The sequence below is a fragment of the Suricata suricatta genome, chromosome 5, assembly GCF_006229205.1.
Source record: "Suricata suricatta isolate VVHF042 chromosome 5, meerkat_22Aug2017_6uvM2_HiC, whole genome shotgun sequence".
Classification (NCBI taxonomy): Eukaryota; Metazoa; Chordata; class Mammalia; order Carnivora; family Herpestidae; genus Suricata; species Suricata suricatta.
The window spans coordinates 48,379,932-48,405,785 of record NC_043704.1 but is presented as its reverse complement, the minus strand read 5'-3'; the positions used below and the strand labels follow the sequence as shown (position 1 = coordinate 48,405,785).

The 25,854-nt window shown below is 37.0% G+C and overlaps 2 protein-coding genes across 4 annotated transcripts in view; one reads left to right on the top strand and one right to left on the bottom strand.

Annotated features, from left to right (window-relative positions):
- The window catches only part of ABI3BP (ABI family member 3 binding protein), a 193,955-nt gene extending 184,721 nt beyond the window's left edge, over positions 1 to 9,234 (top strand). The window contains exons 59-63 of the mRNA XM_029938697.1: positions 3,677 to 3,756; positions 4,693 to 4,722; positions 5,522 to 5,683; positions 6,876 to 6,998; positions 8,076 to 9,234. Of these exons, the coding sequence (XP_029794557.1) occupies positions 3,677 to 3,756; positions 4,693 to 4,722; positions 5,522 to 5,683; positions 6,876 to 6,998; positions 8,076 to 8,191 (511 nt within the window). The 3' untranslated portion in view covers positions 8,192 to 9,234. The remainder of the gene's footprint in view (positions 1 to 3,676; positions 3,757 to 4,692; positions 4,723 to 5,521; positions 5,684 to 6,875; positions 6,999 to 8,075) is intronic.
- Positions 9,235 to 9,549: 315 nt separating this feature from the next.
- The window catches only part of TFG (trafficking from ER to golgi regulator), a 32,006-nt gene continuing 15,701 nt past the window's right edge, over positions 9,550 to 25,854 (bottom strand). The window contains exons 5-8 of one of the 3 annotated variants that reach the window (XM_029939200.1): positions 23,538 to 23,705; positions 19,817 to 19,957; positions 13,668 to 13,766; positions 9,550 to 10,360 (exon numbers count right to left, since the gene is read on the bottom strand). In XM_029939200.1, coding sequence (XP_029795060.1) covers positions 9,981 to 10,360; positions 13,668 to 13,766; positions 19,817 to 19,957; positions 23,538 to 23,705 — 788 coding nt within the window. In that variant the 3' untranslated portion in view covers positions 9,550 to 9,980. Of the gene's footprint in view, positions 10,364 to 13,667; positions 13,767 to 19,816; positions 19,958 to 23,537; positions 23,706 to 25,854 lie in introns of all 3 variants that reach the window. The other 2 variants (XM_029939199.1, XM_029939201.1) reach the window with 2 other exon arrangements.

Genomic DNA, 25,854 nt, shown 5'->3' with positions numbered 1-25,854 from the left:
GGTACTAGATGTGAGGTCCAAACCCTTTACTCCTCAGGGAGAAGGTGGGAATTGGGGTTTTTCTCCCAATTGTAGGACACGGTGCCACAAAGAGGATTCATAGCAAGAGTGTGTCTCAGCCTTTCCTACACATTTCAATGTGGGTGTTCTTTCATTTGCCCAATGTGTGTGGGTTGCTCGGCTTGTTTCTAGATTTTTCAGAGAGAACTCCATGTGCAGCTGTACATTTGATGCGCCCGTGGGAGGAGATGAGCTCAAGAGCCTCCTCTTCCCTATCTCAGTCAACTCTACTCCATTTCCAATTATTTTAGCTATTTCTCCTGTTAATGAAATCCATATTTCTAGACTGACCATTTCTCAGAAAGGCAAAATGTCATCTCCTTGTTCCATTTGTTTACGGCAGCATTTCCTGGGCTCCCTCCCCAGTCCTCTTTTGATTCTGCCTTGACTCCCCTGACTCCTACATCCTTTTACTTCTTTTACTCCCTCACTTTGTGGTGCTCCTTGAGATATACATCTTTAGGATAGTGTGTTGTGGAAGATAATATTTTTGAGATTTTACATGTCTGGAAATATCCTCATTTTACCAGTACTACTGTTTAGGCAGACATAGATTTTTAAACTAAAATGAAGACTTTTGAAGGCATTGTTCTACTGTTTTCTAACTTCAGGTGCCAAGAAGTCAGATGTCATCCTAAGTCTGGATCCTTTGGGACCTATTTTCTTCTCAGAAACTTTTATTTTCTTTAAGTTTACTAATTATTTTGAGAAAAAATGCATGCAAGCAGGAGAGCAGCAGAGAGAGAATCCCAGGCAGGCTCTGCACTGTCAGCATGGAGCTTGACACGGTGCTCAAACTCACGAACCGTGAGATCAAGACCTATGTCAAAATCGAGTCGGATGCTTAACTGACTAAACCACCCAGGCACCCTTCTTCTCAGAAACATTGTAAGATCTTGACTTTACCCCAATACTCTGAAATTTTTCAACTCGTGTACTTTGGTTAGTCTTTTTTTTCTCTATTTTGCTGAGCATACCTTAGACCTTTGAAATCTAGAAACCTGTCTTTCAGCTCTGAGAAATTACTTTCTAGGATAATTTTGCACCTTTTTCCTTCCTCTCTCTTCTGGAGTCTACCAGTTAGGTGTTGTATTCCCTAGAATTATCAGATTTCCTTATTTTTGCTCATTTTCATCTCTTTGACTTTTTTTCTAGTATTCATATTTTAATTTGACCTTTCAAACCTCTATGAAAAGTTTTATTCTATCAAAAATAATTTTCTTATCTTCTATGAAAATTTTAAACAGCATTCTATGCTTATTCCCAATGGGCAATCGGTGTTTTCTCTGAGAAATTACCGTTAGACCTACTGTTATAAATCTCATGATAGAATGTGCTTCTTGAGAAAGATTTGCCATTTCAAATATTTTCTTTATATAGGGTTTATTCATTACTTCTCAGCCTTTTGGCTAAGAACAAGTATATAGGGTTTATTCACCCCAAAATATGTGTTTTTAGCTTCCCTGCTGTTAATTAAACTTAGCTTTAAGTCATATCTTCAAAACGTGTCAAGTGTCATGAAGCATTGGCAAGAAGCAGAACAAGTAGCTTAGGAACATCTGTGGCCATGCGACAAATGGAGCTCAAGTGTAAATAACTGTGAAATAAAAAGACACGGAGATGATTCCAGCAATCAGACTTGGCCAAAGCACAGGCCTTTTGGCAGTGGCTTGGTATGTGGAATGCATTGCTCACTGAAATCAAAGTCCAGATACCTGTTTTTTTCTTTTTTCCATTTTCCATGCACCATACTGGTGTGTTTTCTCTTTTCTTTCTTTCTTTTTTTTTTTTTTTTTCGGTCCTCAGGCCTCTGAGCAAGAATATAATCTCTAGAAACTGTTCAATGCCTAAATATCCTTTGTTCATGCAATTAATTTAAATGAGTGGCATGCATGATTTTATATTGGCATCCTTTTATTGCATATGATCATGGCACCTTCCATCATTTGATAAGTCTACAAAAGGCTTAGATGTGCAGTCTCTAAAACCCCCATAAGTTTTAATCTTTATTGCAGTTTGTAAAAGCAGATGGTGAGAGTACGATGACTAAGAGCCTCATTATTTTTTTTAGCTTATGCAAATTCAAATTAACATATAGCATAGTATTAGTTTCTGTAGAATCCAGTGATTCATCACTTACATACGACACCCAGGGCTCTTCCCAAATGCCCTCCTTAATGTTCATCACCCATTTAGCCAATCCCCTCGCCCATCTCCCCCCGAGCAACCCTCAGTTTGTCTTTAAGAGGCTCACGGTTTGCCTCCATTTTTTATATTTTTCCTTCTCTTCCTCTACGTTCATCTGTTGTTTCTTAAATTCCACATATAAGTGAAATTATGTATTTGTCTTTCTCTAATTTCACTTAGCGTAATACACTCTAGTTCCATCCACATTGTTACAAATGGCAATATTTCATTATTTCTGATCACTAATATTCCATCGTGTGTGTGTGTGTGTGTGTGTAGATAGATGATCTTTTTTATCCATTCCTGTCGATGGAGATTTGGGCTCCTTCTGTATTTGGCTATTGTTGTTAGTGCTGCTATAAACATTAGGGTGCATGTGCTTCTTCAAATCCGCATTTTTGTGTCCTTTGGATAAATACCTAGTAGTGCAACTGCTGGGTCATAGGGTAGTTTTAATGTTTTGAGGAACATCCACATTGTTCTCCAGAGTGGCTGTGCCAGTCTGCATGCCCACCAACGGGGCAAGTGTTCCCTTTTTTCAACATTTTCGCCAACATGGGCTGTTTCCTGAGTTTCCTGAGCTGTTAATTTTATCCATTGACAGGTTTGAGGTGCTATCTCATTGTGGGTTTGATTTGTACTTCCCTGATGATGACTCATTGTTCTTAACCAAAGAATAGAATACCATCTTATATAGAGTATGAAGAATGATTGTTTCTGATATATATGGCACTCAAGAAGTTATTTGTCTTTGTTGTAATGCTAGAATCTTATAAATTCTGGCAGTGTTTTAATGCAACAGTCAAAAATCTGGGGGCAGCAGAGTGGCTCAGTCAGTTAAGAATCTGACTTTGGCTCAGGTCATGATCTGACATCAGGCTCTGTTTTTTACTCATTTATAAAACGCATTTCCATCTTTTATGTGTTCTGCATTCTTATTCAGTTATAAACTTCTCAAAAATAGGAATTATCTCCCCAAAGCCTTGTATTATTTGAGATTCAAAATACTGTCAGCTGACTCAAGTTGGTTTTACATTCATAATGACTTTTCCTGCTAAGTTGCTCTTAAAAGGAACTCTTACTTTCAGGCAAATGGCAAACAGCTTTACTGCTTGAATTTCTTTGCTCTGTGTAAGTATTCTATAAATGAAGTTTGCCAAATATTGCATAGTAAGTTAATGCATAATTCTTAAGGATAGAATCAAACATACCTACAAGTCCAGGAAATTTAGTTTTATGTTTTTTTTTTAACGTAAAGAGATAAGGCCTAGCCTAGACTGTTTGAAAAGTACTTTTTCTTTCTTCATGATGCTTCCAGAATGTGTGTGATTTCACTGTACTTATGATTTCAAAATATAATCAGGAAGGAATATTGTTTCCTACCTCTAAGGGATATCTTACATTTTTTAAAAATTTCTCTCCTACACAGCTATGAATTCCAGGTGAAACCCAAAAACCCACTTGGAGAAGGCCCAGCCAGCAACACGGTGGCATTCAGTACTGAATCAGGTAATCACATCAACAGTAATTCCCAAAACAAGAATCTAAATGGACACAATGTTTTGCATACAGAGATGGTTTGGAATTCAGCTAAATAAATGGTATATAAAGAGCTTCTTGAATTTCAAAAAAGCAAATTGATCAAAGTAGCCTTAAATATACTACTTACATTTTTTATTCACTTATTTTGATGTGTCAAAATAAAAAAGGCATATCAGTTTGAAAGATAAAAAGTGAGCTCCTGGATAGCTCAATCTGTTAAGCATCTGACCTGAGCAGCTCAGGTCACGATCTCTGACCATCATAAGGAGGAGCCCCATGCCAGGCACAGAACCTGCTTAACATTCTTTCTCCCTCCCTTCCCTCTACCCCTCCCCCACTCCCACACCCAAATGTGCTCACATGCTCTTTCTCTCAAAAAAAAAAAAAAAAAGTGTATTTATACTTGAAAATGTGAATAAATCCTCCTCTGTATGTTTAGAATCCATGCCTAGAATCAAAATATCAGACACACTGAGCCGTAGTATCTCCAGAAAGGAGATATTTTTTTGATAGGCAGCTATGAAATCTTCTGACCTATGCTCCAATTCCTTTAAAAGATAAATCCATACTCACAGCATTATTTGTGTGATTTTTACACTAACTGAACTTCATGGCATTTTGGTAATTTTACCATCAATAGTTTGACTCTATAAAAGAGGAAGCTTTAAAATGGAATGAGGGCTTAGAGAACAAAAAATTCCAAAAGATACAGCTGAGTGCCTGCCAGAAGACTGTCCAATGGAGAACAATTCCAGAACACCCTTTCAAATTCAGTCTTTAGCAAGAGTGTACCACTTTGCAAGTCAGACTTGACTGTAGGCGTCCACCTTCTTCACTGCGCCACCGAAACACCAGGGCTTACTTACCTAGTAACATCTGACTCTGTTTGCTATTTCTCTTCAGCTGACCCAAGAGTGAGTGAGCCAGTTTCTGGTAAGTACCTGTCTCAGTGTGAATACAACTACACGCTTTTCTAAACTGATTCACCTAAACAGGCATGGCAGAGTTTTGGTCATGATTTCATTTTCATCCATCTAGTCTTAGAATACTAGCCAGGTGCGAATGCTTACTTAAAACATTCACTAACATTGAGAACCTAAGATGTTTGGGGAACAAGCTAGATATTTTGAAACTCATTGTCATTCATGTGTGAGGCCAGCTCACAATTTGTTAAATAAGTCAAGACAGAACAATGTCATTTCCACCTGTAATAGCAAGTCACACTGAAGTAGCTGTTTAAATATGCTATGCTACCAAAACAAAACAACAAAACCAAACCCTAAATTTGTTCCTAAAGGGATGCTGTCTACATTCAACACCTAAACATACTGCTTCTCTCACTCGTGACAGGAACTTAATTGGGGGTTTATATGTTTAAACTCATAGAATGTTTTGACTCCCATATTTACCACTGGAGAAAACCAGGTTATCAGCAAGCTGACAATGAACTTTGCAAACTGCTTTCTAAAAAGCGTTTAGGATCGGGGCCTCTGGGCGGCTCAGCTGAGCATCCAACTCTGGCTCAGGTCATGATCTTGCAGTTCACTGCTGTCAGCCTGTCAGCACAGAGCCTGCTTTGGATCCTCTGTCCCCTCTCACCGCCCCTCCCCTGCTTGTACTCTCTCAAAAAATAAACATTTTAAAAACAAAACAAAACAGAAAAGCATTTAGGACAGCTCTTCAATACTCAAAGTTGGATGCTAACCTCAAACCATGTGTTTTCCTTCTGTAGCAGGAAGAGACGCCATCTGGACCGAAAGACCCTTTAATTCAGACTCTTACTCAGAATGTAAGGGCAAACAGTACGTCAAACGGACATGGTATAAAAAGTTCGTAGGGGTGCAGCTGTGCAACTCTCTCAGATACAAGATTTATCTGAGTGACTCCCTCACAGGTAAGTGAGGCTCTCAGCTCTGTTTTGAGCCTTTTCCTTCAGGGAATGCTTCACAGCTTTCCGTAACTTAGCCTTTTCTATGGACAGTTCCAGACATTCCTTTCCTTTTGAGCAAATTTTTCTTTTTGAGCAAGATATTCCTGGAATACTTGGCCTGGGATTTGAGACATGCTATTAGAATGTAAACAATGAAAATGTAACTTGAAACAAAGCCATCATGGCAACCTTGAATCTAAAGGCACTTGCCACATCAAAGTTCCATTTTGTTACCACCACCACCGACAGAAAGCTGATAAGGAGTGTAACAATAATCGTGGAAGGCACAGGACAGATTTAATATTTTATGTCTGTCCGAGACCAGATCAAAGCACCCGACCCAAGGGTAGGTTGTAAATCCTTGCTCCAGACCTCATCAGTGGCACGGCTATCCCATTCTCTTGTCTATACATACCGTAAAAATTTTCAACAAGGCTGGCCCCACCATGGAATTGTAGACATTTGTTCAGGCACTCACTAAGCAGCTACTGTGTTCAGATGTCTTCTAGATGCTGGGGACAAAGCAGTAAAAAACTCAATTCCTGCTTTCTTGCAGCAATTTGAGACAACTATGTACAGAAAATTTAAAGGGATGAGAGAATGGCTGAAGGGAGTTGCTTTAGTTGGAATGGCCTCTCTGAAAAGCTAAGATTTGTGCTAAGAAAACTATGAGAAGGAATCACCCCAGCAAGTGTAGGGATGAAGCACTAGAAGGAAGAGAAATGCAAAGGCGTCTGCCCAGCACGCCTCGCAGCTCCTTCGGTGCGGCTCCGGCGTCGCCAGGTCAGGCAGGCGGGCGTAAATCACGTGGAGCTTTCAAACCAGGTGAAGATTTGGGGTGTTCTTCTGGATGTAACAGGAGACTGCAGGAGAGATTCAGGAAGAGGAGTAACATTTGAGCTGCATTTTAAAGAGAGAACTGATATTTGGGAGGAGGGGAAGAGAAGGAGTAAGAGAGGTAAGAGTAAAAGCAGTGGTGTCAGCTGAAGCCTACTCCAGACTTCGGTCAGGAGACACTGACAGCTTGTACCAGGGCGGAGGGGGAAGGGAGAGGGAAGTCCAGAAGCAGGGCTCTGTCTGAAAAAATGTGATTTCAGAATTATCCTCTATCAAAGATAGGCACACTTCATGATGCTTTTAATTTCTGGTTCCTCAGGAAAATTTTATAACATAGGCGATCAGAGAGGCCATGGAGAAGATCACTGCCAGTTTGTGGACTCATTTTTGGATGGCCGCACGGGACAGCAACTAACTTCTGACCAGTTACCAACCAAAGAAGGTATGTTTTTTGAGCCTCTTCCTAAGCCAGAGGATTTTACAAAGAGAATTCAAGCTGAAGAAAGCAATCATTTTAAAAATATTCTACTGTACTACTGCTCTAATTATCTGACTAGAGAAAAAGATTTTCACATAAGACCTTAATAGAAATTTCTCAACATTCCTCTCAGTCTTTGACTCTTCCTTCGAGCTAAAGGAAATGACACACAGACATCTATCTATTAAAGACATTCTACTTCAAGAACACCTGAATTTGCAAAAACAGCTATAAAAGAGTACTCTTTCCCAACCTTAAATCACTCTTGTATTACCTTTATTATTTTTGTCATATTGAGCACACTGGCATTTTTTAAATTCCCATTTATGTGCCTTAGAAGTCATTATATAAACATAATTAAAACTGAACAACTCTGGTGAGTGAATAACCACTGTAACTTGCTAAAGACGTATTAGCACTAAGCTCCTTGAGGAGAAGTTAAAAGACTGAAAATATAATCCTTATCCAGGCAGGGCAGGAGAGAATAAAGTAAATGTCCACATTACTCAGCAATCACTAACAGGTTTCTAAGTTATTTGACGAGTCTTTTCAGCAACACATTTTGTTCACTGGCTTTTAAGTTGTCTTTTACTAGAAGTGCAAACTGCTGTCTCTTACAAACTGGATATGAACCATACTGCAAATTGTGTGTATTGCCCTAACATTTACATTCACAGACCGCTAGTCTGTAATGTGCAGAAAGAACACCATCACGTCAGATGCAGACAGTGTACTGAACACGGCCCAGGCACTCAGAACACAAAACCCCTCTGACTCCCCCCTCTTTCGGCTTGGTCCCGCAGACATCACCCACCAGCTCAAAACTCGGGCAGCGAGCGGAGGAGTTTCAGGTGCCCCTCCCACTTAGCCAACCACGACTGCCTTAGGAAAAGACACCAGGTCTCTATTACCATCCATTTTCCAAAACACTTCACTTCACCTAGAGCTAACATTCAGCCATACAGTGACACCTTTCAATCTGTGAGTGGTGATGGCAAAAAATATAGCAGCTATTAAAATAAAATTATTTTTCCTTCTCAGGTTATTTCAGAGCAGTTCGCCAGGAACCTGTCCAATTTGGAGAAATAGGTGGTCATACCCAAATCAATTATGTCCAGTGGTATGAATGTGGGACCACAATTCCTGGAAAATGGTAGATGCTACAATCGTGTTTAAAAGTGCCTTCTATCATGGCAAAAAATAATTGGAAACACTATAGTATTTGTCACATTCATTTAAAGCTGTTATGTTTACTATGTATTAAAGTTTAATAGCAATAGTAGATGTTTATTAGATTGCTGAGAATATTTATCAGGTTTTACAAAATCATTTTAAGAAAACAAGATATTGACATTAACAATAACATTTTAGGGAAGCTGGCTCCCTATTCATGGTATTTTAAGAGATCATTTGTATATTATTTATCACACTGTTGTAATGATGTTTTGAGATACTTTTATAGCAAATTTAACATCAAAAACTAATATACTTTTTTAAAAAATATTACTTTTATTAAAGTGTATTCCTACTGGTGAGTTAATTCCATAAAACTCAACTTGGTTTAACTTATTAGATCAAATTATCTTCAGCATTCACATGGGGGGAGAGGGTCCTAATATTCATGTTTATTTAAACTTCAAACTTGTAGCAATAGCTAAATAGCTTTTCTGAAGCATTTCAGTAGTTAAGCATTCAGGGCGATATAATACATTTACTTAAACTTTGCAAATTACTGAAAATATTGTTTGATTCCGTAAATTTGATTTCAGCCGCAAACTGAATATCTGACATTCAATTTCAAAGCACCCATTTTGGTCTTTCTACCCATAAATGTGTTAGTGTCTGAATGTACTTTGTCAAACTCCCTTCAAGCAACTATCTTCGTATTATTTTTAGAATTCTAATGAAGCTGTATGTAGAGTCTGAATGTGAAGTAACACAAGACCTCCCTACCATAAGACCTTGAGGCATGAATGTATCAGACAATGTTTTCATAATTTTGTCTAAGTCAACCTGTAATGAAAACCTATTTTTAAAAAGTCCTTCATTTGGAGAAGGATCAGGGAATGCTGCCTTGTTGCCCTTATTCTGAGAGGACCTTGCCTCTGCTCTCCCTTCAACATGCTTCGATTTTATCAATGCTAAGTTTTGTATTTTTCAAGCAAGTATAAACTGCAATAAAGAGATGTAGTTTTTTTAAGACTGAGTTCTTCATTTCCCAATGATTCACCTATGTAAGGAAAATCACAAAATTATTCAGCGTTTACCCAACCTCCTTTGTATCTGTTGTCTACATATAATGTTAATTTATCTGCCTTTGAAATCTATTTTATAGATGTGTCATCGTTTTAAGGCAACCATTATTAAATGCATTTTTTTTCCAAAGTCAAGACAAAAACCAAGTGGCAACATGTTTCCTGGAATAGAAAACTAAGGTAAAATGCCTATACTTCAAGACCAAACATCAAAAAGGATTTCGCTCATGTCATTTAGTCATTAACATATACAAGACCACTAATGGATTCAATTATCTTTATTAGCCTATCAATGTTACATTTTATACATACCTAGTTGTCTTCTCAAAGGGATCTATTTTAGTACATCATGTTAATAATAAAAAGCCAAGTAAGATGGCTAAACTTCAACCTAGCGTTTTAATATCCTCTGGACAAGGCAAGCTAGAAAGTCAATCACTTTACACACGTCAGAGTAGTGTTCCAAAATAACTAGGCGGCTGCTACACTTAAGCAAGGGAAGAAAAAAACTTTCATTTTGGTCTTTTTGTGTTCTAGCAAATTAGACTTTCAATTAACAGCAACAATGATATCATAAAAAATGCTCTGCTTTTTATATTTCTGGGCTTCAATACAAATTAAAATAGTAGTACTGGAGTCTTTTGGGAGGCAAATAGCTAGCAGCTACATTAATCAGTGTAGCTGAGCCTCTTTATCGATAGCCAGGTCCAGGCTGGGTGTAGCCCTGACCAAAGGGAGGGCGGGTACGTGCATAAGGGTTAGGCCCACTAGGAGGTGGAGCCATAGTACTTCCAGGAGGTGGAGTAAAACCTGGTCTCGGCTGATAGGCCCCGGGTTGGCTTGGAGCCATTCCAGGTTGTGAGGCAGGGGCCACAGTGTAACTGGCGGGCTGAGAGGTTTGGGTGGTGTAAGTTTGTGAAGGGTAACTGCTCGCCTGGTACTGCTGTGGAGGTTGAGCAGGCAGTTGTTGAGGCTGGCCGGCAAAGGCAGGAGCCGGTGCCTGGGAAGCTGGTTGCTGGCCATATCCCTGGAACTGCTGAGGCTGCTGGGGTCCAGTCTGCTGACTATAGCCTGCTGAAAAGGCAAAATAAAGCACATATATATCTTATTTTTCTTTTGGTGAAAAGTTTTCCAGAGAATCAGTCTTATGTTATGGACCAAAAAAGAGAGGAGAAATTTAAACTTATTCCTAAGTATTTATTATTCCTTCAAAACCAAGTAGTAGCAAACAGGTATTTCCTAAACAATTTAAAATGCTCTCATCTTAAATGGAAACCACTATATGTATATTTCTTCATTATGTTTCTGCACGACTTAATCCCTAAGAGCAAATACCTGTTCTAGCATAATTCCCAATATAGAACAGATGCTTAAATGATAAATCAGGAATTAACATAAAGCTGGTCATTAACCTGGTGTGGAAGGGAGGCCTATTTAACAACTGTACCAAGTAAAAACACACTGCAGACAGTATTTTTAAATGAAGCAGTGGTGCTACAAATACATCTTACTGTGCTAATGAGATGCTTTAAGGTTTATTCACTCTTATAAAAACTAAGCCATTTAAGAATAAACGTTAAGTAACCATTTTCACAATCCTTAAAATCATTCATTTCTTTTAGATTTGGTATCTGATGTTTTGCCTTTACAACTCAAAACTCTGACTTAACAGTAATAGGATAAGACAAAAAGCATACCACATTGCCCCACAACATCAACATCTATATTCGTTATTTACTAGGATGTAAATTTGTTTAAAAGAACAAGTCTGCTTCACTAAAAACTTTTATCTCTACCACGAAACACACCTGCAGCTACTTGCAATGAAACCTCTCCAATGACTGGAATCCTGTCAGCATTAAATACCAGATACATAAGAAAATTATTAAAATGTGTACAACCCTGCATAAAAAAAAAAAGGATTGAATGAATTTGAGTATATTCTGAACTCACCTTGAACCTGGGTTCAAAATTTACTCATGAAAGAAACCTTTTTGACATAGTCCATGAATAAAACTGGAAAGGTCAGAGGGAAACTGCCAAACCAACAAGTGTCAAAAATGGTCCAATGTTACCACCACACTTACAGTCTCCAAGCAGAGTATTTAGTTGACTATGTCCACATCTCCCAATCAAATTCAAGTTAATAGGACTAGTGGGATCAGAAATACAAAGATGGTAATTTGAAAACTAAATTTCACTCGTGTGAAGGCCCTGACTGAAATCATTAAGAACAAGCTTAACTTTTGATAAATCAAGTCATTTTACTTATGGTACCAAATACTGAAGTCAAATCATGATAAAATCTTCTAACTTCTACGTAAAATTTGCTTACTTTTTTTACTGTAAGATTTTGGAGAAACAGAAGCAATTAGCTTTTTTTTTTTTTTTTTTTTTTTTAAACTGAAAATGTCTATATAAGTTAAGACTGCAAGGAAAAAAAAATGTTCCCTTTTCATTCTGGCAATCGACATACAGACTGGCTTTTTAACTGAGTCTGGAAACAAACCGATCTTTAATTATTTCTCAATAAAAGGAATAACTATGGGCCTAAGATGCCACTTCAACTTTCTGGTCTTTCTAGTCTTTGATCATAATGTGGCAAGGCTTCTTTTATGTGTATAGTTTCCCTCCTACCCCCCACCCTCACTCTTGAAAAACAACTTTGGTGACAGAACAACAAAAGTCTCAAGAAATGGAAATTATGGGACTTTTTAAAATTAATGAGTAGTGTATGACAAGGGATCATATGATCCACAAAGTCTAAACCATTTACTATGTAGGCTTTTATAGTAGGTAAGTCTGCCACCACTGGACTAGGTTGGGGAATACAGCATTTTATAAGTAACAGCAAAGTCAATGATACAGCTTCCCCCACTGAATGCCTGCATGTCCTTCAATGGGTCACAACCTCTTTAAGCCACGGTTCCCTCGTTTACACGATGAGTGGGTGAGACAAGGACAAAAAAAAAATACACCTGGCTGTACTTTTAGAATTACCTACTATGCTTTTTTAAAATCTCAAAGCCGGCATCCCACTCCTAACCTGAAACAAAATATCTGGGAGTAGAGCCCAGGCACCAGCACAGAGGGGGTTGAAATCCCCTGGGTTAGAATGAGGACTTTTCAGTTCTGTTACCTATTACTTCTACAAGTTAGGTAACTGGTAATACTTTGACTTTAAAAGACCGCAAATCTGAAATAACATTCCCTAATATCATAATCCAACCTTAAATTCATCTCACCTACTTTACATAATTAAAAACTAACAGCTACAAGCTAAATCACTCTATAGCAAACACAATCCAAATAAAAATTGCTATATGCGTTAAAATACGTCAAACTCCAATTAAAGATAGGCCTTAAAATTATAGTTCAGGAAGCATAACAGTTACTGTTTTTTTGCTTTTTTGTTTGTTTTTAATGCCTGAGAGTAAACATTCTAGGTTGTACGGACCAATTTCTGTTACTACTCAGCTGTTATTACAGTGCCAATGTAGCAACAGCACAGAAATGAATGGGTGTTGATGTATTCCAAAAGAACTTAGTATACAAAAACAGGTGACAGGCCTTTTTTGGCCTGTGGGCTACAATCTGCTAACTCCTACTTTAATTGATACTATAAAACTCTATAAAATAGACTTTAGGTAAGATTCACCTTAGATAAACTATTAATTAGTTAAAATTTTGATACTTAAAATCTTTGGCTATGAAACATGAGTGAAACAGAGACTCTCTGATATAACAAAAGTAAAATGACCTGAACTGTAATTATCACAGTCAAAGCTACAGTAAAGAGATTTGATATTTAAATACAGATAATCTTTAATGGACAGAATAAAAGAAAATACCTAGGATGCCTATTTATAACAACTATAATTAACATTCTTCACTGCCTGGATTACATTTGACACAAGTCTACTGTTTTGGCCTGTTTTTGGTATTCCTAAATGCTTTTTGGAAATTTAAAAACCTAAGTAGCTTAATTTGGTTCTTATTTAATAAGACTGCCTGAGGAAACTTAGTATTTTTACAGAACCCTGGAATTATGTGTTACATATAATGGGGGGAAAAAGTCTTGCATTTGTACCATTCTTAGTCACTAAGAGATAAGTGTATCATTACAAGATAGCTTTTGCTAAAAAATGTTTTCACGCTACAAGTTATTACAAAATCATCTACAACTGTTAAATGTTGATTTACAATATTTATGCAAAATATTTAAAAACAAACGCTATTTCCTCCAACAAATAAATACTTAAAACCTACTCCAACAACGTAAATATTACAAATCAAGGAATTAAGAGGAAAGGACAAGCTCAATGGGTACAGAAACAGCTCACCATCAACGAGTCACTCCCTCCGGACGCGTGCTCACCTGAATACTGAATACCGTACTGCTGCGGCGGCTGCGGCGGCGCCTGGGGCTGCTGAGCACCGTAGCCGGCTTGCTGCTGGTACTGCTGGTACAGCTGACCTAAAACGGACAAGAAAGGGGAAGAGGCAGGGCTAATTCAGAGAGAGAAATACCTTTAAGGCGCATTTAATTCCCTCCCCACGCAAACACATAAATACACTTAGTAACAAACACAAGAATGTGTTTGCACTTTAAATGTTACAAAATAGAGAAGAATGAACACACGCAGCTGATCTGCTGTGGATTAACTGCAGAGAACTCTAACAGGCAGCAAATAACACTAGTGTGGTTACTTCTTAAATTCCAGGAAAACAAATGCTTTTAAACCGAACTACCAACAGATATGTACTGCTGATGTTCAGTAAAATTCAACCAAATCAAAAATCAAGAAATAAAAATCTGAGAAAAGGAACAAATACAATTGATAACTCCTAAATCTCTCCCAAAACAGTGTACTTGTCACCTAAAGGTTTGAACACCTTTGTTACCACATGACTGGACTCTCTGGTACCTATGTGACATCTGTCACTGCAGACCTCAAGGATTCCTATGGTATTTGGCAACAGTCTGCTTTTCCATCATCTGAATATCCTCTTCCATCATGTGGAATCTGATAAAGCCTAAATAGTTCCTCACTGCACATCTTTGAAAATGGCAGTCCTGCTTAACACTAGGGGTGTAATCTGGGAAATGAGAGTCCTATATGGGATCAGGAGAGCACAGTTCCTATGGAAAAACCTTTTGGATACTGTTACTACCTGTGATTTCCATACAAGCAAGGATTTACTGGTTCACATCTTTCTCATCTCCACTACTTTCCTATTGTTCTAATGGTGGATTTAGCTAGATCTAATGCCGGGAGTAGCAATAAAATTTGCATTTAATATCTAATATTTAAATCTTTGTATGTTGGCTCTTTCAAAAAAACAAAGTCACATTATCTTAGGGCCACCAAACTGAGGTGCACTAGGCAGCTAACACCCACAGGCTGAAATCAAGGAATAGAGTCTGCTCAGCCCTACATACCACAGCACGGACTGAGACATGCTAGTATTTATACAGTCAGCTTATTTTCTAGCAAGTAGTTGTTTGCTTTTTATGATAGAAATAAAACCTCCTTAAATATTTTTAAACTGTTCATCCTCTCCCCAAATACAACAAAAAACTGACAAAAGTGACCAGAATCTGGTACAGAAATATAATCAAATGAGAGAAATATGTACAGCATTATGATAACAGGTTCTAATTCTGAGAATCAGAATGATTAAATTTACAATACAAAAATGAACAAAGAACAGAACAGGCAATAAATACATGGGGCCAGGGGAAGAAAACCTTATTAGCAATCCCAATTTCAGATACAGAAAAAATAAGCAATTTATGTGGGGTCAATACTGCTAATATGAACCATCACTGGAATGTAGGCATAACTCTAGAGCTTTAGTTTAAAGGAAGTTCTGTACACATTATCTCCTTTATAAATATTAGCTGTTATCAAAAAGGCTGAGATTAAGGTTCCATGTGACAGACCAGTGCCATCAAAGATTCCAAAGAACTCCACCCAGGAAAGCACAATTGTTTTCTTCAATAAAAACTGAAAGAGTATAACTATTCTTTTTTTTTTTTTTAATGTTTATTTAGTTTTAAAAGAGAGTGAGCAAGTGAGCATGAGCAGGGGAGGGGCAGAGGTGAGAGACCAGAATGTGAAACAGACTCCAGGCTCTGATCTGTCAGCACAAAGCCAGATGTGGGGCTCAAACCCACAAACCGTGAGAGCATGACGTGAGCTAAAGTTGGTCGCTTAACCAAATAAGTCGCCCAGGCGCCCCCTGGGGGCAGAACTATTCTTAAAGCAAGCACATATTCTGTTTTTTCCCTAATCTGCTTTAAACCCACGATGAAACTGTCATGTCTGGGGTTAAAAGTTTCAGAGGTTTATATCTCTACATGAAGTATTCTTTTACTTACTTTAAACACATTTCATTCAAGTCCAAAATAGACTTTCACAGTATGCTGAATATGTAATTAAGAAGCCTGTGTTTAGTTGTGAAAAAGGAGGAATAACTTCACATACTCCTAAGAAGAGAGCTATGTGAAACATTATTAGGTGAAAAAGCAAAGTAGAGACAGTTTATGGTAAGCTGTGTTCTGGGTTAAAAAAAAAATTTTATATATATATATATATATAGATAGATAGATATGCTATGTTTTATATATATTTTCAGAAAGAATCATCAGTAGAATAATGTAAACATAATAAAAATACTACCTAAGGGCAAAAAGAGAATAGGATGAAGCGCAGAGTGACTGTGAAACTTCTCAGACTGCACTGTTACAGAGTGGCGGCCAGCCTCTGTGATAACCCCCTCCGTGGGTTTAGCACACGCACAGGACTCCTGCTATCCTTTACAACTTTAGAAACAAGAAAGACTAACTCCACAATATAAAAAGAGCAAAGAATAAGCAATAACCACAGGAGTATTCACTCTCTTGTGCAGTCCCCTCCCACACTCAACAGGGATGACTATACCAATAGAATATACAGAAATCACAGTGACATTTCTGAGGACAAGTCATAAAAGACAGCCACCTTCTACCTCACTCTATCTTTCACGGACTCTCTGGTGGAAGCTGCCGTGCATGAGGTTCCCCAAGCAGCCTCTAAGAGGTCTATGGGAGGAACTGGAGCCCCAGACACCCGTGTGAGAAAGTCACCTTAGAAGTGGATCTTCCAACTCAGAGTAAGCTTCTGACATCTGCAGCCTTATGAGAGACTATGACACAAAGCCACCTAGTGAAGCCATTCCCAGATCCCTCCTCAGAACACTAGGAGATCATAAATGTTTGTAGCTTTACGCTTTACACAACAATAGATAATTAGAATAGTTTTTAACTTTGGAAACATGTAGGGGTGACAGCTATTAAAAAAAAAAAAGGCATGTATAAACAATGTGAATCTAGCCACCATTGTAATAATTATGAAATAATTAAAAGAAATTCAAATATAGACTAGTATGTATCAATTTTGTTAGGTATAATAGCACAATAGTTATGTTAAAAGAAAAGTGATCAGTATAGACTTGCATACTGAAATAGTTAAGTGAAATAACATGTAGGATTTGATTTAAAATACTCCAGCAAGGAGAACCTACGTGGTGCAGTCGGTTAAGTTGGTTTCAGCTAAGGTCATGATCTCATAAGGTTTGCTTTGTGAGTTCGAGCATGCATTAGGCTCAGCACTGGCAATACAGGACCGGCTTGGAATTCCCTCTCTCCTCCCCTCTCCTTGCCTCTCTTTCTCTTTCTCTTTCTCTCTCTCTCATAAATAAACTTGAAAAAATAAAGAACTCTAGCAAATTAAAAAGAAAAAAAAAAAAAAAGAGGGGGACCAAGGAGGATACATGAAAAAGGAGTGCCAAAACATTGTAAGTGCTGAAGCTACATGATGGAGTCATGAAGAGTTAATTATTCTAGCTCTACTTTTGTGTATGTTTCTATTCAGGTTATTATTATACTGTCAGAGGATTTTACATATTTCAATTCTATCCTTTTCACCTTTTTAGTTTGTCAAACAGCAATACCTCCTGATCTCCCTGATGATTTTTAATGCTCTTCTGTGTCCTCACCACTTACTTCCATGTTTTTGGTAACTATTCAACTGCACATAGTTTTCCAATAACAGAGGTGCCTACTTTGTCTGAAAAAAAAAATATTGTCCATCTTGTTTCTTTTCATGATGCTCAACATTTTGATATTTTTAATGAAACATATTAAGACCAAAATCCTTGAGGGGGGGGAGTTACAATTCCAAGGTCCCTTTTATGGACTTTAGATAACTCAGATTTATTTTATTTTAGACTATTTCATATTGTATTATAAGAGTTTGCTATGTTAACCTACTATCAGTAATGAATTTTTATTGATTATTCTCTTCAGATTACAACCAGCAGCTGATCTAACTGGTGATGTCAGGGACTCATTATACATTACATGTCAAATGGTATTCATTAAAAAGGACTATAATTCATCCTATAAATAACTGATATTTTAAGCAAGGGCTGTGCTATACAATACAATAGCCACATGGCTACTAAGCACCTGAAATGTAGCTAGTCTTAACTATGACATGCTGTCTGCTTTGCAAGTGTTTCAAATTGGTGCCACACCCCAAATTTCCAATATGCAGTACAAAAAATAAATGTAAAACATTAGTAACTTTTTAATAATAATTATATGTTGATATATCAGATACTATATTAAGTGTATAATTAACATTAATTTTACCTTTTTAAAATGTGACAAAATAATTACACATGGCTTCCACTGTATTTCTTTTGGACAGCACTGATCTAGAAATTCACACCTCCAGAACACTACTGATGGGTGTCACATATTAATATCTACAATTTTTATATTGTATGTTTTAACATAAACTAAAAAAATAGAAAATAAAGAAGTTTTAGTGAGTTACACAGTTAATTACACCCTAAAGGAATTCAATGCATATTGAACAATGTTAACCTGATGCCTCTGGAGAAAGGAACTTGGTTGCTACAAGTCAGAGGTGAGGGAGAACTTGTGAATTATATTTTTAAATTTTTACCTACTTGAAAATAATTTTTCAATTAAATTAAACCCAACAGAATAATTTGAGACATTAACAGAGCCTTAAATCTCATCCCTTTATAAATGAACAGAAAACATTTGGTACAATTATCCTTCCAACTGCCATTCTACAACAGTACACACTGCTTAAAAAGCATTTTTTTTAAACACAGATGAAAGTTGACCTGAACTGAAGAACATATTAAGACTAAAATCCTTAGGAAAAATATTTGCAATCCCAAAGCCCCTTTTATGGAATATAAGTAACATTTAAGCAGCCATTAAACTCCCATCATATCCAAACTCTGCTTTTGCTTCAGTTACAGCCCACATCTGCTTCTAGTTTGTTCTGGTTTGGGGCAGCTGCATCTTTGTATGAAATAAAGACTGTAACTAGAGATGGGTGAGAAGAGGCGGAAGCAGTAAAAAACTCTTCCTAAACTATTCACTCATCAGCAAAATGCTACCTGCTAGACCCAATGACTAGCATTCATCCAACAGGACAACTCTAAAAACACAGCCACAGGATGATGAGGACTCTGTTTGTTACCTAAGTGCTCAGTTCACTTTAGGCTACAGATTTTTTTAAATATGATTAATAAACTCAGTCACTTGTTTCTGGTGCTGAAAATACACATCACCTGACCCTTTTATACACTTAGAGCACCACCTGGTGTTTGTTTTCAAGTGGAATGTGTAATTTTTAAACCAGTGCCTGCTGTCTTGAGCCTGTGGTCCCTCAATCCCCTCCAACCATGGTAAAGACTCCTTTATCTGTTTAAATACTGAGCTTTACAGTTCTATTTCATTTGGGACTAGAGATATTCTTTTAATACCACTAATTTTGTCCAATTTTCATAATTTACCATGAGAAAATATTAAACCCAGAGAGATTAAATTGCTTGTCCAAGGACACATCATTTAGAAAAGACATTTGATTTAAAATATACTGTTTTTCCACAAAAAACATATTACATATTGCTAACTACACAAAACTTTAAAAGGACTATTTATCTTTCAAAAAAATTACACTTAAGTTATGCTTTACCTCTATTTTAAAAATCTTTCCAATTACAAAATTAATACATAGATGCAAGAAGGGAGAGGAGAAGGAAATGAAACAGCACCTAAGTATTATTGTACAATATGAAATGTCACCTCAACGGGTCATCTCTGACCCCATGGTTACCACTGACTGGTGACTGGTATGAAGCCTTCCTCATCTTCTGCCATGTATCTATATTCACATAACAACTTTTTAAAGGTATTTTTCTTTTCAATAATCAGAAGCATATCTGACATATTGTTCTACTTGGGTTTTTAACCTCAAAATGTACCGTATCAATAAATCAAAACTTTTTACAACTGTATTCATGACACAGATGCTTATATAAGCTCATTATCCTCACCAACAATGCTGCAATAAACATCTCTGCACATTTACTTCCCCCAATATGAGCTCTTATTTCTATTTTACCCAATATGTGCTCTTATTTCTATTTTACCTTCACTCTGACCTGCTTGGGTCTGAGCTCCTGTATACGGTGGCTGCTGTGGCTGAACTCCCGGTGGGTGAGCTGCAGAGGAGGAGGAAGCAATGCTGTCGGGGGTCCCTGAACGGTCTTCTGCAGGAGCACTGGGTGGGCCTAAATGGCAGTGAAAAGTCAGTTTAGTTCCTAATACAAGAACTCTCTTCAGCAAGCTCCATTAATAAGTTTGGTTACGAGACTAAAAATGAAAGTATTACAGAATAAGCACAATCACAAATGTAGCCTTCTACACTGAATGTATATACTTAATTTTTTCCTCTGCTCCGCTCTCTTAAGAATATAAAGCGACAATTGGAAACCTTCCCTATAATGTGTGGTGTTATATTCCTAAGTCCCAATTTCCCCCTGGAAAAATCAGAAGTCCTCTCTGCACTACCAGTATCCTCCACTTGATGCTAATTTAAAATATCACCTAATTCTTTAATGGGCCTTTATTGCCCATAAATCGAGTTCAAACCTCTGGTATTTCAGGGTGCGAACATTTCTCACAACCTCCTCTCACATGCTGCCTTCAGCCGAAACTAACTTTCTCCCAAGTCCCACAATCTATCTAATATTTTCTTCTGCCTCCATTTATCACTATTCCCTCCAGTCCCAATTTCATGTAGCTACATATAATGGTCTCTAAAACCCAGTTACTACTCCACACTTGCAATAAGACCTCTTCACCCATGAATACTTCTTTCCACTTGTGAACTTCTATAAAGTATACTTCTATGATGACCCTTACCAACTTCTACTTTGCATTTCTGAACAGGCCCCACCTTGCTCTTAGACTATAAGCTCTTTTGGCCAGGCTCCTTTCTGATTCTTTTCATCTGCCTCACAAAGACTCTCTCTCAAATTCTTGGAGCCACTCAAATTCTTCTAAAATAATGAACAAAGAAGTAAATGGACAGACTTCACTAGAATTCTAATATGAGAGTCAAAAAAGACACTCTGAAGACAACTGTAGATATGTTTACTCCTTTCAGTTCTTTCTGTTAGGCAATATAGAAGAGTGGTTAAAAGCACAAGTTTTGGAGCCAGACTGCCTAGCTTCAAATGCCAGCGCTGCCACTTAGTAGGCTCTATAACTCTGGGCATGGTACCTCATCTCTTTCTGTGCCTCAGTTTCCTTATCTGTATGAAAAATATACTAATTTCTACTTCATTAAGGTTTCTACAAGGATTAGGAGGTAACAGGAGCTTACAGCAAATATTTATAAAAGTGATTATATAGCAAGAGCTTATGAAAGTGATAATCATTTAGAAAAGTTCCACACAGGGATTTGCTATTACCATCTGACAAACTTCCCTGAGGACAAACCTCTAACCTCTGCGCTGGTATACCCCAGAACTTAATGCTGTATTAGGCAACTATCTGTTTGGCAACTGGTAGCCCAGGTCCTGATGAAAACCTAAACTAAGTGTAGGGTAACCAAGTGGTCATGCAAGAGAAACTGATGATTACCAGAGTAAAATGGACAAGTGCTCATTTTATTGATATTTACACACATGTAAATAAATGCACATAAGCTCTCTCCTACAAGACGCTGTATTACTTGCCTTAAAAAAAGTATATTATTTTGACCCTCTTCTCTCTTTTCCATAACCTACTAGTTAATGCTGCTCATCCTATCGTAATATTTTATCCCTTCTTCCCATGTTCACATTCACTATTGCAGTCAAGCTTCTCACAACAGCATATCCAAATAACTACAAAGTACCCTGGCATTTTCTATATGCAGTTTTTCTTACTTTAACATACAAAGGTATCAGAAAAATGGCCTTCAAATAATGTGAACCATATTATTCGTGTTATTCTGGTATGGCATATGCTATATCTAATCAAAATTTTAAGCCTGACCTCATAATGATTTACGCGTCTATTTGCCATTTCTTGAAGTCTTAAATATTAAGAAACCGTAATATTAATTCAAATAGCAGTTGCTTTAAAGTGTTTTTCAGATATATCTCTTGAGTGATGCCTTCTTTTGTCAAGAACATGCATCACATACAAATATTTGTCTCCCCAGAATTTCACACAATTATTTTTAGTGAATAATCCCATAAAAGTCTCAAAGAAAAAGAATTAATAGACTGAATGCTACAATGGCAAAGGTAATGGTCAGGTGAGCCCTCTCAGAGTTTAAAACTAAAAACCGGTAAAATAACAGAAAACAACTATCTGAAATGACTGGAAGTCAATCATATGTCAGCAGAACCAGGAAAGTTTACCCCCCATGGAATCACAGTGAGTAAGAACTGCAAGCCCACAATATGAACTTCATGGCTGGCCAACTAGCTGGAAATTTGAGGGAAAATATCCCTGGAATAAGAAAGCCACTAAAGGAGTGAGACCTAAAAAGTGAGTATAAGCTCTGCTCCAAATTCTCAGCCAGCCATGGAGTTAGGTGGAGGAGACACAAGAGGGTGCAGGAAAAAAAAAAAAAGCAGCTCCAGGAGTTGAAAGGACTGAACAAAGATATTAGCTATTATATTTCACGGGAAAAAAGAATGAGTAGTTTTAATCCATGCAAGTTAACTCCTTGCCAGAGCAGCAATAACAAAAAATTCTTGAAAAAAACTAAAAGAATCCAAGTCACTACAATATATTAACCAGAATGTCCAGTTTTCAATAAAAAATCATCAGATATGCAAAGAAACAGAAAAATGTGACCCATACTCAGGAAAAAAGACAGGCTAAAGAAACTGGACTCCAGGGGCGCCTGGGTGGCTTAATTGATTAAGCTTCCGACTTCGGCTCAGGTCATGATCTCAAGGTTCGTGGGTTTGAGCCCCACATTGAGCTCTGTGCTGACAGCTAACTCAGAGTCTGGAGTCTGCTTCGGATTCTGTATCTCTCTCTCTCTCTCTCTGACCCTCCCCTGCTCACGCTGTCTCTCTGTCTCTGTCTCTCAAAAAAAAAAAAAAAATTTTTTTAAATAAAAAAGAAACTGGACTCCAAATAGGACCAGATTTCAACATTAAGCAGTTATAAATATTTTTAAAGAATTAAAAATGCATCAATAAGTTAAAGAGAAATACTGTCTTAATGAAATGCAAAGGTAAGGAATCTCAAAAGAAAAAAATAAACTATAAAAAGAATCAAATGAATATTCTAAGGTGGTGTATGTAATTGGAATTTGAAACAAGAGAAACAGAAAAAAATATTGAAGAAATGATAATCAAAAAATAAAGAAATCATAGTATAGGTACTATTTTTAAAAAGGCTAAAACCATCCATTATAAGAGCTCTTTCTACACAAGGCAAGTTAACCAAAAATCTACATTTAAATTTCAATCGCTCTAACATCCAAAGAGAGAAGATAGCATCAAATAGAAGTTGAATCCTACAACAAATCTGGAATAAGATTATAAAATGGTTCAGATTTAAAAAAAAATTTAAACTTTCTGAATTCTACTTTTAATAAAATTTATCTAAACCAAACAACGGTTATTCTTTAAAAGGTAGGGTTCTACTGACTAGAAAAGCGTGTAAGAAAGCTTTCTGAGTGCTGGAAATCATCTACATATTGAACTTGCTTGATGTTTCCTGTAGATGTACACAAAAGTAAAAATTTATTGAACAGAACCTTTAAGATTTATGCGCATCACTGTATCTGTTATCCTTCTATTAAAGGAAAGGAGAAGGAAGGAGAGAGGGAAGAATGGGAGGGAGGAACTAACTTACCTGAAACCTGATCATCTGTTAAGCCAAACGCTGACATGACATTTTTATTGATTTCATCTTGGTTTTTTAAAGGATCAAAAGCTGACATACTTGCTGCCATAACCTGAGTAGACTGTTTTCCGGAAGAATCAGAAGCAGCAGGCTTTTCATCCCTACCATCCACAGTATCTATGAGAGGAATGAACGAAAACTTGTTTCCATTTTATCTATATTCAGTAAGGCCTAAAAAATACACATAGTCTGAAATGTTAAGAGTAAATATTTCTGAATATAAGATCATAGACAATTTTACTTTCCTCTTTATACTTTTATTCCTAAAATCAGAAAAAAGGATCAAAAAGAAATTTTAAAAAACAGCCTCTTTCCAAAAAAATTCTATCTACCTCTTTCCTTAAGAATTATTAGATGAGAAAAAAATGTATAAGCTTCTTAACAAAGTAAACTATTTTGGTCCCTTTTTTTGGAGCCCCATGACCTACATATATCCTACTATCAGATACATACTGGGTACTAATGGTTCATTTTGTAAAAGACTAAAGAAGCTTAATTGAACTTATGATATCAACTTTTATGTTTTATTTCTACTTATTTGTTCATAATTAATTGCATGGAAATCTCAAGCCAAACAATATAGTAAACAGATCCTTTTAATTTGCTATGTTTCCCTTAAAATACTTTACAGACAAAATGATATGCCTGAGATTTGCTAAAATAACAGTGGCGGAAATGTATGGAAGGAGAGACAGCGTGGTACTGATGAGTTGGTAATAGTTGAAGTTGGAGGTGGGTTCATGAAATTCATTAGAGTATTATTTCTACTTTTGAGTATTTTTCCATAATAAATTATTTTTAATAGAAAAATAAAATTTTAAACATGAGCATGGTAAGTTCAAGTATCTTCTAAGTATAAACTTAGTAAGTAGTATCTCCTAAGGATACTAACGTACTCTTGGTACCACTACCTCTTGAAAGAAAAGAAAAGGGGTTCAAGAACAACACACATCTTACAAATAGGTATCTGAATCCAAAATATAAAAAGAGATATCAAAAACAAAATAAACAGGGGTGCCTGGGTGGCTCACTCAGTAAAGTAAGTGTCTGACTTCAGGGCATGATCTCACAGTTTGTGAGTTCGAGCCCCACATCGGGCTCTGTGCTGACAGCTCAGAGCCTGAAGCCTGCTTCAGATTCTGTGTCTCCTCCTCTCTCTGCCCCTCCCCTGCTCACACTCTACCCCTCTCTCGCTCTCAAAAGTAAACATTAAAAAAATGTTTTAAATAAGTAAACAAAAAGAATATTGCTAACCATTTATTCAATTATCAATATTTTTGTTACCAAACAAGTAAATGAATATCACTTATTAGACCATATCTGTGATTAAGACTCCTTTAAAATAAGTCTACAGTTATCCATCTTCTTCACCCATTTTCCTCCTCTAATTCCAAGGCTACACTCCAAGAGGTTATCACACCAAGCTTATAAATTATTCCCTCTCACACAGTACCTTCCACTACCTATCCATCTTTCTACTTGCTGCAAACTAAGTCCGTGAGGAAACACAATACTGCATGTCCACTAGCCTACTAGTTGCTCCACTAGCTGCTATAGCTAAGGCAACAGGTCAATCCAGTATCCATGGGAGCCTACACATCACGTTCCTCATAGAGGAAAGCAAGTGTCCAAAAACCACTGCGGAGGTAGACCGGTGAAGAACACAGATAGCCACATGTTTCTGGGTGAGGGTAAGCCATACTGTCCTAAAGAGTACTGACAGCTGGTTGTCAGCACTGTTTATGGACTAGACTTCCAGCTTCTGATGTAGGGGGCTTTGGGGCTTATTTTATGCTATTTCCTTGGGAAGATTATTAGGTCAGGACACATTCTAAGAGCTTAGAGGGCAAGTAAGTGGTCAAGAGGTAAGTGATCTCATTAATTAAGTACAGGAAATAATAAATTTCAATCATCTGTAAAAATAAAACACAGGATATATTATTCAACTCATTAGATAACTCAGAACACTAAGACAAGATGGGAAGCTACACAAAGAAACAATATGTGATATAATTTCTAACATTCAGAGAACATCTTCTTACATGAACACAGGTACAAAGTTAATAATAAAACACATGAATACATGAAAATAAAGGATTAATAAACAGAAGTAGTAACTGTAGTGGCAAGAAACATGTGAGAACAGAAATCTAAATTTCTAAATCGAAAAGCTGATAATTCTGTTCCTTAGAGGAGAACACAGGCTAGTGTACGTAACTTCTGCACAGTACTGCCGGTCCTCATTCCATTTTGATCTAAGTTCCAC